We start from the raw sequence: 20,000 nt of genomic DNA, 5'->3' as shown, positions 1-20,000 counted from the left end.
AACGAAAGTAGAGAGAGAGAGAGAGAGAGAGAGAGAGAGAGAGAGAGAAAGAGAGAGAGATTCCTGATCTAAAGATGGTTCCTGAGACGGTGTGGAGCTGGGAGGTGTCCGGCGCTAGTGTCGCCGTCTCAGCTTCTCCCCCGAGGACACGAGGAGAGCCCCAGAGGTGCCCGCTCTCACCCGGAAAAAAATACATACATATGCGCGCGCTGAGAAGTAGTAACACGGTGTGTGTGTGTGTGTGTGTGAGAGAGAGAAAGAGAGAGAGAGGGGGGGGGGGGGAGAAAGAGAGGCGTGTGAGAGAGAGGGAGAGTAAGGCAGAGAGAGAGAGAGAGAGGGAGGGGGGATGGAGGGAGAGGGTGATTGAGGCAGAGGGAGAGAGAGAGAGAGAGAGAGAGACAGAGGGTGGGGGGGGGGGGGGTGGAAGGAGACAGGTGAACCCACACACACACCTTTCTTACACTTACCTGAGCTTACACCTCCAGTGCATGATTTTTGAACTATTACACATTACCTGTAAAATCTGAAAGACATTATTAAAAAAGGGTGATTTATTTATTATATTTGAAACAGCATCAGCACCAGTGCATTCTGTGGGATGGAGCAGCTGGGTTTGTATTTAAGGTTTTCTTATGAAGCCACTGGAGGAAGCCTTGATTATTTCAACTACTCAGGAGTGAAGATTCCTGACCCCTGGTGGCTAGTGCTGTAAAGTTCAACAACAGACGCTGGTGAAGTTGTGTAGCGCACCTTTAAAGACCCATTGTGTTTGCTGTAGTTGAAGTGCACATATGTAGTCAATGCTACTTGGTTCCCATGGGGAGAACACCACAGGCAAACCTCACTTCTGTGTTCTCCTCTGCATGTTCTCAGGAGAACAGAGGAGAACTCAAGAGGAAAAGAGAAGAGAACACCGTGGAGAACTCACAGGAGAACACAGAGAAGTACACTCTTCCTTTCCTCTCGCTCTATATTTTGTCTCAAGGGTGAACAGCGTCCTCTGGTGGTCGTATGTTGGACAGAATGCTGTAAGAACAGACAGTGAGAGTCTCTCAGCTCCCCCTTCCGTCCCCTATGTCCAGCCCATATCCAGCGCTTGTCCCCAGGCAGTGCGCGGGTTTGAGTCGGTTCTCCGAGGCCTGCGTGTTGGTGCTCTGTGTTGAAGCAGGTGGGGGCACCTCGTGCACCTCCTGGTGATAATGAAGTGTACTTCGCTTGCGCAATTATAACAATTAGAGTCATAACATGCTTCCTCTTCGGTCCCGGGCGTGCTACATCCAGGCTTCAAAAGCCTCTCCTAATGATGTCAATCAGCGTGGGCCCTGCGCGCGAGCGCCGCTATCATGGTCAATTAACCGCAATTAGACGGAATGCGTTCAGTGGTTCGCCTCGTGCAGACCGACCGAGATCTCACACGCTCTGTCTAGGCTCCCACGCGCCTTTGTTCCCTTCTTCGTTCATCTTTTGCTGTGGTTGGAGCTTCATTAAAGGTGCAGTGTGTGTTTTCATGATTCATTTGCATTTGGCAAATAAAGTGTAAATACGAAGAACACAATTAAGCAAAGTTATTTTAGCAACTGCTTCATCACAAGCGCAAGTCTGTGCCTGAGAAAACCTGTTTACAAAACTGTACTCCAGGATGTTGAAGCTGTGTTTGTTGCTGTGGTTCCTTGGCTTGGCCACTAGAGGTCGCCTTCATCAGGATTCTGAAAGCATGGCCTGTGGTGGCTAAGTAGATGAAGGACAATGGTGGAACTGCCTAGCGCACCTTTAAACAGGAATTCCACAAACATGTCTGAGATGTAAACAGGCATTCAGAAGGGGGCACTGGAAAAACACACACACTTCTTCACAAGACAAAATGGATCCGAGCGATGGTGATAGGAACCAGACGTCAGAAGAGTGTAGTGCCTCTCACAGAAAGGTATTACATGAGTCATGGTGCCTCTGACATTCTCCTACTTTCAGATTTGGGCTTCGGATCTCACAAAGCAGCTTTATAAAGATCTGAATCCAAGCTGAGGGCGACTTCGGCAGGAAAACTCATCAGCGCATGAGGAAGAAACCTTGAGAAGGGCCGAGACACATTAAGGGGGACATACCCTGCTCTGGTTGCCACCGGAGACACAACAAATAACATCACATCAGAGAAAAACATAATCTGATAGAGACAATGAGTTGATGATACAAAATCTAAGTAATTAAAGGTGATGTCTAGTATTGTGGGGAAACGCAGTTCTCTCTGGGTTGTTTACGTTCAGGATTTCTGCATCTTTTAAGGTGGAAAGGTGTGTTTGAAAATAAAATCTACTGTTGGCCAAAGTGTGACTCGTCTGGAAGTATTTATTCACAGTTTGAACTCATTTGTAACTCGAGGTGTTTAGTTTTGTAGCACTGTCGCTAATGCAGTTAGCCGTCTCCTGAGTTTGGATACATTTCCACCTTAAATGGTCTGAAACAGCAAAAATAAGTTAGTGTTACCCCCTTGTGGAGCAGGAATAGAGCAACGTCCTCATCTCAGTTAATGCTTTTCAACTCCAGATACAGTTTCTCTGGAGTCGAGAGAGAGAAAGAATGGAAGCCTAGCATACGGGACTGAGACAGTTTGTTTTTGTTTTTTAACTCATTTACAGACATTGGGGCTTCGTAAACACATTAGAACGCTTTTCAGCGCAAACCGACACATGACCATGCAGACGCAGGGTGCTGGGGGTCAGACAAGGTGAGAGAGAGAGAGAGAGAGAGACAGAGAGACAGAGAGAGAGAGAGAGAGACAGAGAGAGAGAGAGAGAACCAGAGAGGAGGTACAACACAGGGGTTTAGTAGGTTCAGGGCACAAGGAAACAACAGCCTGAAAATGGATTATCAGCCGAAACCCTGCGTGGAAATGTTTTTGATTATGTGTTCAGTCTAGATTTAAAGACCGAGAGTTGTCTTCTTGTAAAGATAAGTGTAAAATATCCTGTGTAAATATGGAGGCCCCTGGTTCCTCTGTCCACCACGGTACAGACACAGCATCTGACTCAGAAACAGCCTTCAACTGAACGATGCAGACAGCAGTGAGAGGTCGGTGGTCACTGAAAGCCATTATTAGCCTGGACAACTGCATCTGGCTCCTGTTGAAGACAGACCACAGTACAGGTCTGACACCTAGTGGACAACAGAGGCGTCATGCAGTTTTATTCGGGGCAGAAGACTCAGGTCACTGAGGATGGTGGGGTCTTTCCTAAAGCTTCATCAGAAAGAAGAAGACCACCCCCAGAGAGCCGACCTCAAGAAGAGACGAGAAGATGGATCAGAATCGGAATCGGAATCAAAATCAGAATCACTTTAAGGCAGTGATGTTGTTATGTTGTAATGAACGTGATCTCCACCCCTACTCCTCTTCTCTCTCTCTCTCTCTCTCTCTCTCTCTCTCTCTCTCTCTCTCTCTCTCTCTCTCTCTCTCTCTCTGTCTCTCTGTCTCTCTGTCTCTCTCTCTCACTCTTTCTCTCTCTCTTTCTCGCTCTATGCCTCTCTCTTTCTCTCTCTCTCTCTCATACTCTTTCTCTCTCTCTTTCTTGCTCTCTCTCTGTCTCTGTCTCTCTTTCTCTCTCTCTCTTTCTCTCTCTCTCTCTCTCACTCTTTCTCTCTCTCTTTCTCGGTCTATGTCTCTCTCTTTCTCGCTCTATGCCTCTCTCTTTCTCTCTCTCTCTCTCACACTCTTTCTCTCTCTCTTTCTTGCTCTCTCTCTATGTCTCTGTCTCTCTTTCTCTCTCTCTCTCTCTCTCTCTCTCTCTTTCTCTCTGTCTCTCTCACTCTTTCTCTCTCTCTTTCTCGGTCTCTCTCTCTCTCTCTCTCTCTCTCTCTCTTTCTCTCTGTCGCTCTCACTCTTTCTCTCTCTCTCTCTCGGTCTATGTCTCTCTCTTTCTCGGCCTATGTCTCTCTCTTTCTCTCCCTCTCTCTCTTTCTCTCTCTCTCTCTCTCTCTCTCTCTCTCTCTCTCTCTCTCTTTCTCTCTGTCGCTCTCACTCTTTCTCTCTCTCTCTCTCTCGGTCTATGTCTCTCTCTTTCTCTCCCTCTCTCTCTTTCGCTCTCTCTCTCTCTCTGTCTCTTTACTGTGTGATATTTCTATTCTAAATCTACTGAGTGAGTTTTTTTTAATGTTCCTGTGATTACCCCCCCCCCCTCCCAGTAATTAATACTATATTAAAGGGAAAGTGAGTACAGACCCGCCCCCCTCCCACACACCACCCTCCCTCCACCCCCAGCTCCCTCCCTAAAGCCCATCATTGTCCCTTTAAGCCCTGGATGATTTAAAACTCCATTGTCTCTTTAAAGCCCATAAATTTGTCGCGGGGGGCTGAGTACACATCGGGAGGACGGAAACACTGAGGAGCTTGTCTGGGAGCTTTTGGAGTGTGCACAATGCTCCTTTCACTGAGACACAGACACTGCGCTGATGTACGTCCTCCACACACGGAGCAGAGTGACCACAGACTGGACAAAAGAGCTGAGGGCCAGGGACGAGTCAGTGTCCTCAGAGCTAATGAAGAGGAGCTGAGCTCTGAGGAGAGGACACCTCTGTAACACTGTGGACAGTCATACGGAGGGTCTTTACTCACCACAGACCATACTCTTAGTGCTGAGACACTGTCCGTACACACTGCAGTGTTTCTGGTCTCACTTCCATTTTGTTGATTTGTGAGGGTGTTTTGCAGTATATTTATGAGTATTTTGAGGGTATTTAATGTGTAATACGTAAGTATTCAAATGAGAGAGAGGCTTGCGCTCCAGCTGCTCTGACAAAGCGCAGAGGGCCTGACGTATCCCAGGATTAACCCCCTCTGTTTACCTTCTATTCTTACACTGAGTTCTGAGAGGAGTTGCAGCCCCTCCGCTGTTGTTTGCACGTCTCTGCTGGATGGAGGTGGAAGTCTGACCATTAAAAAAGTGTCTCATGTCCCGCTGTCCTCTTAAACAGCACCAAAACTCGGCCATAATCCACAACAAAGACAACATGAGATGGCACTACCCCATAGTAAGTTTGGTGTGTCTGTGTGTGTTGCGCTGGTACGAGTGGATCAGACACAGCAGTGCTGTTGGAGTTTCGGTCCAGCGGTTGTGCTGTGTCTGATCTACTTTTGACTTTGAGGTGCAGTTCCACCAGGCAGGGGTTTCTCTGTCTCTGAAGAGACATTCCTATTGGACCATCCTCGGCTTTAGCTTAATTAGTCTGTGCTCAAACTTTTGCCCACAGGGGTATGTTTGTTTCTCGGTGACAGAAGAATGAACGATTAAAAGAACAGTTTAAAAAGAGTTTATTAGTGTTTTTATTGTTTGTACAACAAAGAAATCAAGGATCACAGCATCACAACCGGCCGTGTGTAAAAAGAAGGCCCGGCTGTTTCTCCTGGACCAGTGTAGGAACATCTGGCCAGCACCGTCAGTGTCCCCAGAACACATCTGCAAAGAGCGCACTCTAACTGCTAGATATACAAGGTATAACATGTGCAAATTGCATATACTCTGTCATATACGTAAGTCCAGAACAAACTGTGGAGACCACGTCTCTGCATGTCCATCGAGGTGGACGGTCACAATCAGGTCCACTTTAGACTTCAGTCTACTCAGTCCCGTCGAGGTCAGTCTCTCAGTCTGGACGGTAGGACTTTATCCTGGGGTGGTGGGCTTTAAAATGTGGGGTTACTGACCCTGACACGGATGTGCTTTGGCAGTTTGACATTCACTGTAAAGAGCAATGTTTTAGAGCTGCAATATCCAACCTATTTGGGAATATAGTGGATGTCTGTGTGTGTGTGTAGTTCACCTACTTGGCCTCTAGAGGTCACAGCCATGACTGCTGGACTAAGGATTTGGGATGTGCATCCTTGACCTGGAGTTTAGGAAGGTGAACTAAATCAAACCACTGAAACTGCCTACTGCTCCTTTAACTTTCCAACATTGCAGTGCAGTGCTGACCAGACTGACATGCAGAACTAACCCCAAGAGCTAAGGAGGGTCGGCTGGGGGTGGGTCACCAGATGCAGTGCGCTGAGGGCTGTGTAAAGTGCTGCTGGTACCGATACTGAAGTGGGAACGCTGAGATGTGCTGGAACCCTGGGAAGCCGTAAGGCGAGATAGTGCATCCTCTCTTCTCCGTGGGGTACGGCTTCCCGTCGCGAAACAGAACCGGCACCAGCACGGTGCGCAGGGGCTCGTGCGGCCCGCAGTGGGCACGCGCCCTCTTCAGCTTGTACCTGTGGTTCTGGAACCAGATCTTGACCTGCGTGGGCGTGAGACGCAGCGCGTGTGCCAGCTGCTCCCTCTCGGGTGCAGACAGGTAGCGCTGCTGCACGAAGCGACGTTCCAGCTCGTAAACCTGCGCCTTGGAGAACAGCACACGCCGCTTCTTCTGCTTCTGCTCTGGATGGTGCTGCTCTGTCTCAGAGGAACCTTCACTGTGGCCGGAGGAGTCCGGCGGTGCCTCAGGGTTACTCTCATCTGAGGCTGCAACACAAGAACACAGGGGAGGGCAAGATGTTAACATTATTTACACAAGGGTGTTAATACACTCTTAGGTTCTTCAGGAAAATACTTATGGAGAGAGGCTGAGATTGAGGTCTACACTGGGGGAACTTTTGTTGTGTCCTACAGTGTGTTACTTCTGCTGTGGCCTCTGTGATTGTGTGTGTGTGTGTGTGTGTGTGTGCGTCTGAAACAGCCCCGTATTCACTACACGGTGCACTATTTTGGGAATCTACCATTTTGTAATGATATCCATAAAAATAGTGTGCAATATAAGGGCCCTCGAACAATCCCACAATGCACTGTAATAAGTAGTGTAACTCAAATGTACACCAGCACATACTCCAGTGTTTACCCATAATACACTGCATTGTTTGGTTAAAAACAAGCAAGAGGTAAACTGTCTGAAATAAATCACTACCCTCCTGAATTCAGTTCCTTATTATAGTGCACAATATAGTGAGCATTGAGTAGGGAACCATTTCAAACGCGATTCTGAAGTCTACACGGCCGGTACGACCTTAAAACTGACCCCTCAGGAAAGGCAGCGCAGGACCTGCTGGTTCTACAGGGTTCCCTTTAGCATAAAGTTAATATAACACAATTATAACTTCATATCTCGTAATGAATCACTGATGTGTGACTAGTTAGTGCAGCACCGAGGTCCGAGGCTCGTGTTCCACCGCGCGCTCTTCACGGAACCAACGTATAACGAGCGGATAACGGCATTCCGCTGCTGACCCGGGTCCGGAACACAACCGCCGTGAAAACTCCTCCGGTTCCCTCTCTTAGTGCTTTAATGGACGACTATTTACTTCAACTTTCAGCTACTTTCACTGCGTTTGTCGTCTCCGTTTCCACTGCGTGTTTTAACTAGATTTATATTTTAATGCTTTCCATAATTGTTTTTTTTTACAGCTTTATTACGTGTATTCTATATTTGTACGTATTTACTAATATTTTTACTGATCGATTAAACAAAATCTTACACATTTTGCTCTAACGGCTGTATATTCACCCAGTAAACATTTAGCCGTTGATTAAACGTTGAAATAACGTAATGACTGACGTCTAATCAACGTTCTCTTAAGGTTGAAAATGAAAGTTGAAAAGACGTCCAAACACAGACATTGAAAAGACGACTATTAGACGTATTTTGGACGTCCATTGACGTTATTAGTTGTTCCCGAAATAAATTACTGTATAAAACGCGTTTTGGACGTCCACTGACGTTATCGATTGGTCACCACTTAACTAACTTATTAAGATGGATTTTGGACGTCCATTGACGTTTAAAATATGTCCTTGACGGACAGACTACTTTTAGACCTATTTTGAACGTCCAGGGACGTTTCTTGTTTACTCGGCACCTTATGTTTCTTTTTGTTTGTTTTCGTTTTAAAGCAAGTTGAGTCGCGTTTTAATGTATTTAATGTGCTCTACAAATTATTATTATTATTATTATTATTATTATTATTATTTTAGACTCAGTCAGAGACATCTTCATTTCATTAAAAAATGCTTGCTAGATTTTGGAGGGAAAATTACTGATTGCACCTTTAAAGCAGATTTTTGTTTACAGAATAACAACATTAACATAAATTAAACAAATAAATAATAAATACGGTAAAAGTCACTAAATGCTAAAGCAAAGAGAGTGTTTCAGCTGCTGTTTAAAGCAGTGACAAATGGAGCTGGAGGAATATTTGAGATAGTAGTTTATAATTATAAGATATTAAATCAAAATTATGAGATGGTAAGTTAAAATTATGAGATTGAAAAATCGTAATCATGAGATAGTAAATCATAATGAGATGTTTGAGTCGAAAGTTTGAGATAAAATGTTATTAAAGTATCACACTCAAATTCAAGAAAAGTATGAGATAGTAAATTATGATAAGACATTTAACATATAATTATGAAATAGTCAGTTATAATGACAAGGGCCTAATTCTGATTTAATTTAAGTTAGAATTATGAGATATTAAAGTCATAACTATGAGATAGTATGTCATGAAATATATCTTAATTATGACTTATCTACGAGACTGTAATTTTTTCTCCCCACGTCTTTTAAACGTTCTTGCGCTCGCGGCCGGTGAACATGTGGCTCGCGCGCTGCAGGTGCGTGTGTCCCGAGGGCAGGTGCACGCGGGGTTGTGTCTGCAGAAGCGCGATGAAACGGAGCGACCCCACGCACGTACTCGGGCTCTGAGAACACGGGAACACATTCTCTCACAGAACAGTGGAACCCTAAGTCGAGCTTAAATAGAGGGAGACGAGCAGGATGCTCCTCTGAACTTCTCTTCCTGGAGAACCCCGGAGGAAGAACCCAGTTCCTAAGAGTGGATTCCTCTGGGGAACTCCTCCAGCGTTCTAGACATATATAGAACCACGAGATCCACACAGAAGCATGTGGAGAGAGGTTGAGATGGTTCTTTAGACTGATGGAGAACGTGTTGTATGGGTTTTTAAAGGTTCTAGAGCAGCAAAAAGGTTCTACTAATGAGACGCCAAACTTGTTACAGTGGAAGAACCATTTTTGGTGTTCTCAAATAAGGTTCTATACAGATTCATATCATCCCACCGAACACCTTTCTCTGGAGAACCCTGGAGAATGTGTTGCATTTGTTTTAAAAGGTTCTAGAGCAGCAAAAACAAACAAAAGAAAGGTTCTACCGATAGGACCTCCAGTCTGTTACATTACTGGAAGTTTTAAGCTGTTCTTACGAGTGGATCCCACTTCAGGATTAAGTTATCCGGTTAACTCTGCCGCCCTTGGGCTGGTGTTACTTTATCTCCCTGTCAAACCCAAGCCGAGCTGACCCCTCGTGTCCCTCTACACTCTCCAAAATACAGGCGCTTCAAAGGGTTCACCTTTGGTTCCATAAAGAGCCGCTTTTGCTGAAACGTTTAACTGGGTGTAGAACGTTAAGACGGAGGGATTAAAAGGTTCTACCCGCTCGCACGTGGTTCTAGAGGGGAGGCAAAAGTGCTTCCTCTAAGAACCCTTTGAAGCGACTGTTGTGTGAAGGGCGTAGGGCTCGTGGTGGGGTGTGAGGTGGAGACTTACACGCGCTGTGACCTCTGTCACTGTCCGGCCACGGCGAGAAGGGAGACGCGCGCGCCAACGCCACGCTCTCGGCCTCGCGCTCAGGTAGATCCAGTATCCTCCGCACGGTGAAGCTGAGCTTGGGGGGCGCCGTCATTGGATCGCGGTGTTCGCGCTGGGGCTCCGTCCAGCGCCGAGGAGACGGATGATGGATGCTCGAGTGTGTGTGTGTGTGTGTGTGTGTGTGTGTGTCTGTGTGTGTGTGTAACTAAGTGTGTGTACACTGATGCGCCTCTGTTTATATAAACAGCACTTAGAGCTCTTGCCTCTCCACCTCGCGCTCCTCAAGTGTTCCCGGAGTCTCGCGCACTCGGGGTAGGTGTGATTTGACCCATCCTCGTGCACAAAGCGCCCCAGTGAAGAGATAATGGTAATTGTTGGGGATGAATCACGTCTTGGGTGGCGAGTGACAACAAGAGATAACACCCCCCAGCTCCCCTCCATACCACCCCCCTTTAGCGCCCCCCCCCCCCCCCCCCCCACACACACACACACAAATAATATCGGATATTTGCATACAAACTGACCCATTAGTGTCCAGTGGGTTTCCCTCAGGACCCCCACAGAGCAGGTATGACGTGGTGGTGGTGTGTTAGTGTGTGTTGTGCTGGTGCGAGTGGATCAGACACAGCAGTGCTGCTGGAGTTTTTAAAGCCCTCAGTGCCACTGCTGGACTGAGAATAGTCCACCGACCAGAAATGAAGGACTAGAGGACGAGTTTAACGGAGTGGGCAAAGAGTGGACACGCAGGGTTTAAAAAAACAAAACTCCAGCAGCACTGCTGTGTCTGATCCACTCAGCACCACACACTCTAACACGCCACCACGACGTCACACCTGCTCTGTGGGGGTCGTAATAACTCAAAAACATTGGGTGGAAGGGGTCTAACAAAGTATGCAGAGCAACAGGTGGACTAGAGTCTGTGGTTGTTAAACTATAAAGTGCTGCTGGAGCTGAGAGGAACAAGGAGGTGGCTTTAATGTTGTGGCTGATTAATGTATGTTCAGTATACATTATATATATGTATATAGTCTCTCTCCTCTCTTCTCTTTTCTTCTCTTCTCCTCTCTTCTCTTTTCCTCTCCTCTTTTTTCTCTTTTCCTCTCTTTTCTTTTCTTCTCCTCTCTTCTCTTTTCTTCTCTTCTCTCCTCTCTTCTTTACTTCTCTTCTCTTTTCTTCTCCTCTCTTCTCTTCTCTTCTCCTCTCTCCTCTTTTCTCCTCTCATCTCCTTTCCTCTCCTTATCTCCTCCCCTCCCCTCTCATATCCTCTGCTCTCCTCTCTCCTTTCCTCTCCTCGCCTCTCCTTCTCTCCTATTCTTCCCTCCTCTCCTCTCCTCTCCTTCCCACCTCTTCTCTCCTCCCCTCCTCCTCTCCTCTCGTCACTTCTCCTCTCCCCTCCACTCTTCTCTCCTCTCCTGTCCTCTCCTGTCCTCTCCTCTCCCCTCCTCTCCTCTCCTCTTGTCACTTCTCCACTCCCCTCCACTCTTCTCTCCTCTCCTGTCCTCTCCTTTCATCTCCCCTCTTCTCCTCTCCCCTCCTCTCCTTTCCTCTCCTCTCTTCTCCTCTCTCCTCTCCTCTCCTCTCCTGTCTCCTGGGTGGTCGCCCGCAGAGATAAAGGGAACACAAATACATGCCAAGCAGCGCGCGGGGACAAAAGAGGGCGATGTAGCCCCGCGTCCGAGACCCGTTGGAAGCATTTGTTCCAGTGAAGACCCTGCATTTGTTCAGCGCTGGACATAAAGACTGATTGACGCTCGCGCACAATGTCCTTTAACTCCGGGATAAATCCCCGCTTGCTGCTTGTTGTCATGGCTGTGAAAGGGAGGTGGGTCACCGCCCAGCGCCGTCCACCCTCAACCACCACTTACAGGTTCCTCCTCTTTATCTCCAGAAAGCCCTGGAAAGCGACGTTACCGCGGCGTCCCGCGATCTGCTGACGTCAGCACCTTACAGCACGGTCTCTAACTTCTGCACGAGCCTTATTTTATAATTCAGCCCGAAACAACAGATCTGGCCACTGTTCACATTAAAGCGTCACAGAAGAACCACTTTATGATTCCATTAAAAAGAACTGTGCTTCTTTAAACCTTTAAAAGGTTCCTCACACTCATTTCTTTAAGAAACACGGTTCTTTATGGAACAAAATTGGTTCTTCTGTCGCTCAAAGAACCCTTTCACCCGTTAAAATGATACGGTTCTTTATTAAATCAAATGGTTCTATACAGAACCCTGATAACTTGAAGAACCGTTGGCATGATTAAAGTGTTCTTTACCTTGCAAATGGGTTCTTCGGATTGATGGAGAATGTCCTATAAATGGTTCTATATGACACCATTTAAAAAGAAAAAATAGGGTTCTCCTATTATTATGATGTCAGTTTGTTACAACAGAGGAACCCTTTTTGGAACCTTCTTCTAAAAGGTGCTGCCTCAAAAGTGTTCAGGGTTCTATACAGAACCATTCCCTTTAAAGAACCCGTGTAGAACCACTGTTTTTATGTGTGTAGCGCCTTTATTTCTGACCCCGGTTTTTCACCTGAACCCGACACAAACCGTCACGAGCTCCTCGAACCAGACGGCGGCAGGTACGGAAGCCCGCGAGGTTCAACAGTAAACAGCGCCGGCGTCTGGCGGCAGCCGATCGTTTTGTAAACAGCACGGGGTGCTTTAGCACTTCAGAGAAAGCTGATGAGGAGAAGACAGTCGGGCTGGGCTTTCTGCGGCGGCTCAGGAAGTTTACAGAGCTCTCTGCAGAAGAGCAAGCTCTCAACGTCAGGTCCTACACGGCCTCTTACACCCCCTTAATCTACTACACACCCTCAGGCAAGAGGAGAGCTCACACACTCCTCTCCGCGGCCAAATATTTACCCTCGCTCTCACTCTCCTCCCTCCAACAGGAACGAGTACTAAAGCTCCTTAAAGACCAACATCCAGAGAAGGAAGCACATGCTCCACACGCCACACTTATCAGCAACATCGCAGGGCTCATGGGAGGCCTCAATCCGGGCATAGTTACATATTCATAATAGGCCTTACGTCACACATCACACCTCACAGCTGACAATGAAACACGAAGATTGTGTGGAACCCCACCCCCCTCCTTGGTTTCAACTTAATTATTCACAACACAGTGAGCCACATAAAATAATAATAAAAAGACACTTTTTTTCATAATTTCATTTTTCATTTTCAATAACAAATCTCAATATTTCAAGATACTATCTCATTATTTTTGAGATACTATGACATTAATTTGAGATACAAAGTCAATATATTGATGTAGTATCTCAAAATAATGACATGGTGATCTCAAAAATGCTGAGATAGTATCTTGAAATAGTATCTCAGTATCTGGACATAGTATCCTAAATATAATAAGATAGTATCGATTTAATGATATACTATCTCAGTATATTAACTTAGTATCTCAAAGTAATGAGATAGTATCTCGAAAACAATGAGATAGTATCAATTTAATGATATACTATCTGAATATACTGACTTATTATCTCAAAGTAATGAGATACTATCTAAAATATAATGATATACTATCTCAATATATTGACTTATTATCTCAAAGTAATGAGAGGGTATCTTGAAATAGCAAGTTAAATGTTAAAAGTAAAATGTTAATAAAATAATGATTTTACGTGGCGAAAAAAGGGTTTCCATTCTGGCAATATAATATAATGCTTTTAACCATTCAACAATATAACGTATTTATGTTTTTACAAAATCTCCCAAAAGACATTGTTCAGAGCATTAAACACTGGAGTTATTTTCTTATTTGGTACGTTAAGGTTATATGTTGTTGCAGCAATAACGCCACACCTGTAGGTGGCAGTAAAGCATCATGAATCACAACAATATGCGACATGTTTAACAAGCTTTTAACTCACCCCAGCAACTCTACAAATAAACCTGAGAGAGTTAAAACACAATATTAACGGTGAATTCAATTCAGAGTAGTTCCATCTTTTTAAAGCTTCTTAATTCACTTATTTATTGTTTAAAATTGAATCGGAAGATGCAGTGCAGTCTGAGGGCTGGAAGGTCACACAGGTTCAGCAGTGATGTCCGGCCTTGTCCTTCACAGGCTGAGATTCCCTGAATTCCTGTGATGTTCCCTTTAAACTGTTTGATACTCTCATGACGTTTCTCTGCTGCAGAGACTGGCCCTAGGTGGATGCTCCTTTAATATTCTGCTGTTTATAGTGGAACATGTAAAAACAGTGGAATATTCTATAAACTCTTTACTCATCTTGTGCTTCCGTCCTGCGTGTTTTCTTTTGGAGCGTATCTCAGGCGTCAGGTAAAGAATGTGTTTATATTTACAAAACACAGTCACGTTGTTCTGAGAGAAGTTTGGGAAGATTTCCTTTGAGCTTTTTTCTTAAATATATTTGTTAAATAAGAGAAAGAACATATCACAGATTCCTGGTTTTACTGCAGTTTACAAGAAGGCTGACTTTGCTGGAAAAAAGAGGAATGAACAAACACTTAGCTCTGAACCAGCAGCAGGTTACAATAAAAATCAACAGATAATATGAGCAGTGCAGCAGGTAGTGTCTCTGTCTGGGACCTGGAGGTTGTGGGTTCGAGTCCCACTCCGGGTGACTGTCTGTGAGGAGTGTGGTGTGTTCTCCCTGTGTCTGCGTGGGTTTCCTCTGGGTGACTGTCTGTGAGGAGTGTGGTGTGTTCTCCCTGTGTCTGCGTGGGTTTCTTCCGGGTGACTGTCTGTGAGGAGTGTGGTGTGTTCTCCCTGTGTCTGCGTGGGTTTCTTCCGGGTGACTGTCTGTGAGGAGTGTGGTGTGTTCTCCCTGTGTCTGCGCTGGTTTCCTCCAGGTGACTGTCTGTGAGGAGTGTGGTGTGTTCTCCCTGTGTCTGCGTGGGTTTCCTCCAGGTGACTGTCTGTGAGGAGTGTGGTGTGTTCTCCCTGTGTCTGCGCTGGTTTCCTCCAGGTGACTGTCTGTGAGGAGTGTGGTGTGTTCTCCCTGTGTCTGCGTGGGTTTCCTCCGGGTGACTTTCTGTGAGGAATGTGGTGTGTTCTCCCTGTGTCTGCGCTGGTTTCCTCCGGGTGACTGTCTGTGAGGAGTTGGTGTGTTTTCCCTGTGTCTGCGCAGGTTTCCTCCGGGTGCTCCAGTTTCTTCCCACGCTCCAAAAACACACGTTGGTAGGTGGATTGGAGACTCAAAAGTGTCCGTAGGTGTGAGTGTGTGAGTGAATGTGCGAGTGTGTGTTGCCCTGTGAAGGACTGGTGCCCTCTACAGGGTGTGTTCCTAACTTGCACCCAGTCCCAGACCCACCGCCGCCCTGAACTCTTAAGAAGCATAAGAACAGACAGTTTATCCCTGTTCAACGCATTTCTTTGATGGTGTTTGTAGAAGGGGCAGGAATGGAGAGACCCCTGTGTGGTTCTGTGGTAAACAGGAACTGTTGGAGCATCTAGAGCTTTAAAATTTCCTAAAACCTAAAGATCTGAGCCACATTGACAAGAATATTTCTCCTACACTGGTGGTCCCCTTAAAGGTACACATTCTGTGCCTTAAATTAGAGAAGATAAGTGTATAGTATTCGAAATTAACTGTAGATATTAAAGTTGAGTTGATGTCATTCCCCCGTTTCATCTCCAGGACTTTTATTATGTTCTTTTATTCTCCACAGTTGTATAAAGAAAGATTACAGAGATCCCCCTCTCCTTCTGGAGAAGAGAATGTAATGAACCTTTAGGGAACACAACTGGACTTTAACACCACTGCTGTACCTTTAAAGGTACATTAAAGATACATTAATGATCCCATAATAATGACTTACAATATCATGAAAAGCACAGAGTAGCGTTATTCTGAGACCCTCAGTCATGAGTAGGATTCTCTGATGGTGGATGTTTGCTTCCCTAAGAAAGACTTGGTTAAGACAGACTTGTGATACAACACTGCCCTCTGGTGGACGTTGAGAAGACCAACAAGTCTTAGAGAACCCATAGAGTTAAAAAGTGTTTATACTGTATACAAAATCATGACTCATGACTGAGGGTGTCACATTAATGCTGTAATTATGACCTTAACTCATAATTACGCTCTCAGAAATAAAGCTACATCACTGTCACTAAAGGTACAAACAGTGTAGTGTATCTTTAAAGGTACAGCAGTGGTGTTAGGGTCCAGTTGTGTTCCCTAAAGGTTCATTATCTTCTCTTCTCCAGAAGGAGAGGGGGATCTCTGTAATCTTTCATTATACAACTGTGGAGAATAAAAGAGCAGAAGTCCTACACACTTCAAAATAGATTCTGGTGGTTCTAGAAGGGTTCTTTAGTAAAGGTAAAATGGTTCTGTAGAGAACCCTGAACACTTTTGCATGATTAAAGGGGTTCCTCAGATGAATGGAGAATGTGCTGTAGATGGTTCTGTACAGCACCTTTAACAAAGGGGTTCCTCTACTGTTATGATGTCAAGCTGGTTACACTAGAGGAACTCATATTTGGTGCCGTATAGAACCACTTTGAAAAGGGAACCATCTATAGCACATTCTCCATCCATCTGAAGCACCTCTTTGGGTTCTCTACACAGTCGTTCCCTTTAATGAAGAACCCTGGAGGAACCATCATTCCTAAGTGTGTGGTTATGTTCTCTAACTAAAGGTACCGAAGATGTTCTCCAGTTTTTCTGACAGTGTTTATGTGAGGGTTTTTATAAGGGTTCTGTTTGTGTGTGAGACAGACACTGTTCATTATGTGGATTCTCTGAAACGATTCAGCAATTTTAAGAACCATCCAGGGGCTCTCGTCATTGATCACAAACTGGTGACACTGCCCTTTACGGAAATGGCGTGTAGCCTGTATGTTGGTCTTGACCGTGCACTGACAGCAGATGGCGCTGCTTCCCCATAAAACCAACAAGAAAGCGACAACACATTGGGCTTGTTATTGATCACCTCTTTTCCAGGGCTTTTCCTGCGCGGTGCAGACAGTGATGGACACCTGCAATGCTCTGACCCCCCGGGGGCCCGTGAAGGGTCCTCGGTGAACCCTTCTCCAGGGAGAGGACGAGGACGGACCGCAGCTCTGGCCTCTGGTTCTTGAGGGGACGCAGGTAAATGGTTGAGGAGTGCAGCTTTTAAGAATAATGAGGTCCAGGTGGAGAACCGTCTGCATGATCGATGCCCAAAAGCCTCGTAAATATCGTTGCTCTCGTTCCTCCGACCCCGAATCCTGAGGAGGCCCCCGGTCCTCGGCCCCCACTCCCCCTGAGCACACGTCGTTAACCCGCTGTCGTCCTCATTACGGCTGGGTTTAAGTTACAGGAGCGTCGACCTTTCAGAGGTGTTAACCTGCAAAGCCCTTTTAAAGGTGTCAGTGCTGTTCAGAAGATAAAGGTTACAGTCGTCTGCTGAACCTTTAAACGTTTTAAAGCAAAGCTCTGGACAATAGTCTGTGGTCACGGTCGGGTAGGTCGGGCACTGGAGGAATGACACGCGGTGAAACGGAATATGTCAAAGGGTCGGTCCTCCAGGCGCCACACCGTGGTCAAACTGGACACAGGGCCTGGAGATGTTTCCACGGCCTGTGCGCACCTTTCCCAGTCGTTGTTGATGCGCATGCGCAGAACCGCGCTGATCTTCAATGTACTCGATGATAAACGCCGGTCCCATCTGAGTTCCACTGATTCAGAGTCGGACGCCAATAGAGATGGTCAACTGCGTGGTGACGTGTTCCTCTGTGACGTCATTACGCTGATCTCAATGAAGCTCTGGAGCTGAGGTCGAGGCTTGGACCTTCTTCACATTAGGATCGGACCGAACAAGTGCCAGTGTAAACACGATTATTGATTAAATTAATATGTGGGAATCACTTAAAAATTCGTTTTTACCAAATTAATTAATTAATAAATGGGTAGCGCCCCGCTAGTGACGTCAGTTCAGCAGGAATTAAGGTGCGCACAGGACTTTAGAAGAATGACTGAGGGAATGAGTGGGTAGGTTGTGGGAACGAAATATTTCTATTTATAGAGTTGTAATAAAAGTCGTTCTTACGTTAAAAATACAATTATTTTATTGTGAATAATTTCCTCGCTTTAAGGCTGGATTTTCTTTGGTGTGTGTGTGTGTGAGAGAGAGAGAGAGAGAGAGATCCACCATGTTCTTAATTCTAAATGATATTTATTAAATCCCAAATTAATTCATAAACCCTCAGTTAGTGATATTTTCGTAACGCGAATTTATTTTAAATTCTCGCAGATTTTAGAAACACGCTCAGGATTTAATTTCACTTCTAATTATGAAACAGTTCGTTTTATTCGCGTTGATTCGATTCCGCGGACCGTGAATAAATGTATGCTGCAAACGTGACGCGTTAGAAATATATGCTTCTTCTTTATTTGATATGATTTGGTTCCTGCAGCTGATGTAAACACGGAGAAATAAAGTGTGTGGATTTTAAAATCCGTGATCCGTTCCTGTTTTTGTGAATAGCGCCGGATTCAAATCGATTTAAAAACCAACTCATTAAAGGTCAACCCCAGTCCCCTCTACGCTCTTTAAAAGCTGCTTCTTTAAGTGTTCTTTCGTAAAGAAGACGACAGCCACGGGTTCTAGATGAGCTGGTTCTTCAGACTGATGGAGAATGTGTTGTAAATAGTTTATAAATGGCTCTGTACAACATTAAACGACGGTAACAACAGAAAAACAGTTTAAAACCGTATCCAACACCTCCATCAGTGGAGACACACAGAACTCATACAGAGAAATAACGGCTTCATTAAAGAACACTTTGAAGAGTGAGTCCGGGTCGTACACAGCCTTCTCAGTCAGATCCGCCAGCAACAACACAACTACTCATATGATATAGCCCTTATTAATAACAATAACGGCGACGGATGTTACGTAAACGATCCCACGCTGGAGCATCCTACAGGGAACGCCGTTCCACTGTTATTCTTTACTGATACCCCACATCACCCCACTGCCCCACAGCGCACACCAGCATCACCCCAAACAGACTCATTTTTCAGAACATGCATGAGTAGCGCTTTAAACATGAGTAGTACATTTGTAATAACATGGTAATAACATGATAACCGGTTGTATATAACAGGCCAGAGACAAAGAATAGGCTTGGGGCTCTTTAACGCTGAGAACACTTCGTTTTCCAGAAATCCGGCCCTGTCTTTGGGGTCATGGTCCTGATATTACACCCCCCCCCCGCCCCCTCCTCCCCTTTCCCCCACAGCCGCAACTACTACATTACAACATTACATTCTCATTTGGAATTATTTATAAAGAGGAAAAACTAGAAAAATAACATTGAATTAATGGTGGGATGAATGTGTTATTACTGTAACACTCCCCTATTATCACCCACTTATCACCCACTTCTTTTAGAGTGTGCACCACTTCTCCGGTCTATTTCTACTGACACTGCAACGTGCTTTTACCACCAACATTTCTACCACCTCCACGGATTATGGCGCCTCCAGTCTTCAGGATAATGACAGTCCACTCCACAGCGAGGACAAAGCCTTGGATTGTGGAAGGAGGGTTTTATTCTGCCGTCACTGGGTTTTACACCGTGTTAATGTCTGTGTACAGCGCATGCTCACTTTCAGCCTGGTTTAGGAATATTATATAGATTCAGGGCTCGAATGTGGTTTTTTTTTTCTCCTCTCAGGAAACACACACACACACACACACACACTTGAGGGATAAACCTGGAAGGAAAACAGCTGCCATTCAGGACCTCGGAGACGTCCAGCTGCTGACCTCTGCCGCTCTCTGCTTGAGAGAGTGAGCTCGGGTTTTGTTAATCCTCTCTCTCTGACTTCTCTAAGTCTGGTTTAAAGTGATGTAAAAATAGAGCGGTGTAGAAAGCCTTTCCCCTCAGAGCAGGGGCCGAATCCAGGAGAAAGGACTGATGAAGGAATAGCCATCAAGGCCAAAGCCCCCAGTAAACTCCTGACTCCCGGCTGAGTGCATTCTACAGAGCAGCTACAAAAAAATGACGTTCTCAGAACGTTCCACGATCGTTCCATTTTGGTTGTGGGAACGTTGCACTGAAATGTTCCCTCAACATGAATGTGTCCAGTTTCTTTTCACGTTCTTTCTCAGGAACGTTACCTCAACCCTATTTACGCATGTAATTTAATGTTCTTGGAACGTTGTCTTGCAAATGTATGTTTTTGGAAGGTTCCCATAATGTACTATTTTGGCAGCAGGGTACAGCCGAGTGGACAGTGGCTTATGCGCGTTCCTTCTTGCTCAGGGATGACAACAGAGACACTCCAAACGCTCTGCGCGTGTTAGAGCTCTGCGTGAACTTTACACAGCGCCAGATCTCGACTTAAACACACGTCTAAATCCAAAACCTCGCATCTCCAAAACGACATTTTA

General features: G+C 45.5%; 1 protein-coding gene across 2 annotated transcripts; it reads right to left on the bottom strand.

The window, feature by feature from the left end:
• Positions 1 to 5,301: 5,301 nt before the first annotated feature.
• On the bottom strand, positions 5,302 to 12,598 carry nkx2.9 (NK2 transcription factor related, locus 9 (Drosophila)). 2 transcript variants are annotated; one of them, XM_066641944.1, is made up of 2 exons: positions 12,486 to 12,598; positions 5,302 to 6,488 (listed from the first exon to the last, which is right to left on the bottom strand). In XM_066641944.1, the coding sequence occupies exons 1-2, from the start codon at positions 12,592 to 12,594 to the stop codon at positions 6,016 to 6,018; spliced, it is 582 nt and encodes a 193-aa protein (XP_066498041.1). In that variant the 5' UTR covers positions 12,595 to 12,598; the 3' UTR covers positions 5,302 to 6,015. The 2 variants fall into 2 exon arrangements, with proteins under 2 accessions (XP_066498041.1, XP_066498032.1); XM_066641935.1 differs by lacking the exon at positions 12,486 to 12,598 and adding an exon at positions 9,580 to 9,914.
• Positions 12,599 to 20,000: the final 7,402 nt, after the last annotated feature.

Source organism: Hoplias malabaricus, chromosome 1 (genome assembly GCF_029633855.1).
Source record: "Hoplias malabaricus isolate fHopMal1 chromosome 1, fHopMal1.hap1, whole genome shotgun sequence".
In the NCBI taxonomy this organism is placed as follows: domain Eukaryota; kingdom Metazoa; phylum Chordata; class Actinopteri; order Characiformes; family Erythrinidae; genus Hoplias; species Hoplias malabaricus.
The sequence above is the reverse complement of the archived record's forward strand: the minus strand, read 5'-3'. Positions and strand labels throughout refer to the sequence as shown.

Coding starts and splice junctions, on each gene's coding strand:
- nkx2.9 (XM_066641935.1), bottom strand. CDS start 9,715: ATGACGGCGCCCCCCAAGCTCAGCTTCACCGTGCGGAGGATACTGGAT. Junction 6,489..9,579: donor TGACAGAGGTCACAGCGCGT/GTAAGTCTCCAC, acceptor CTTGTGTTGCAG/CCTCAGATGAGAGTAACCCT.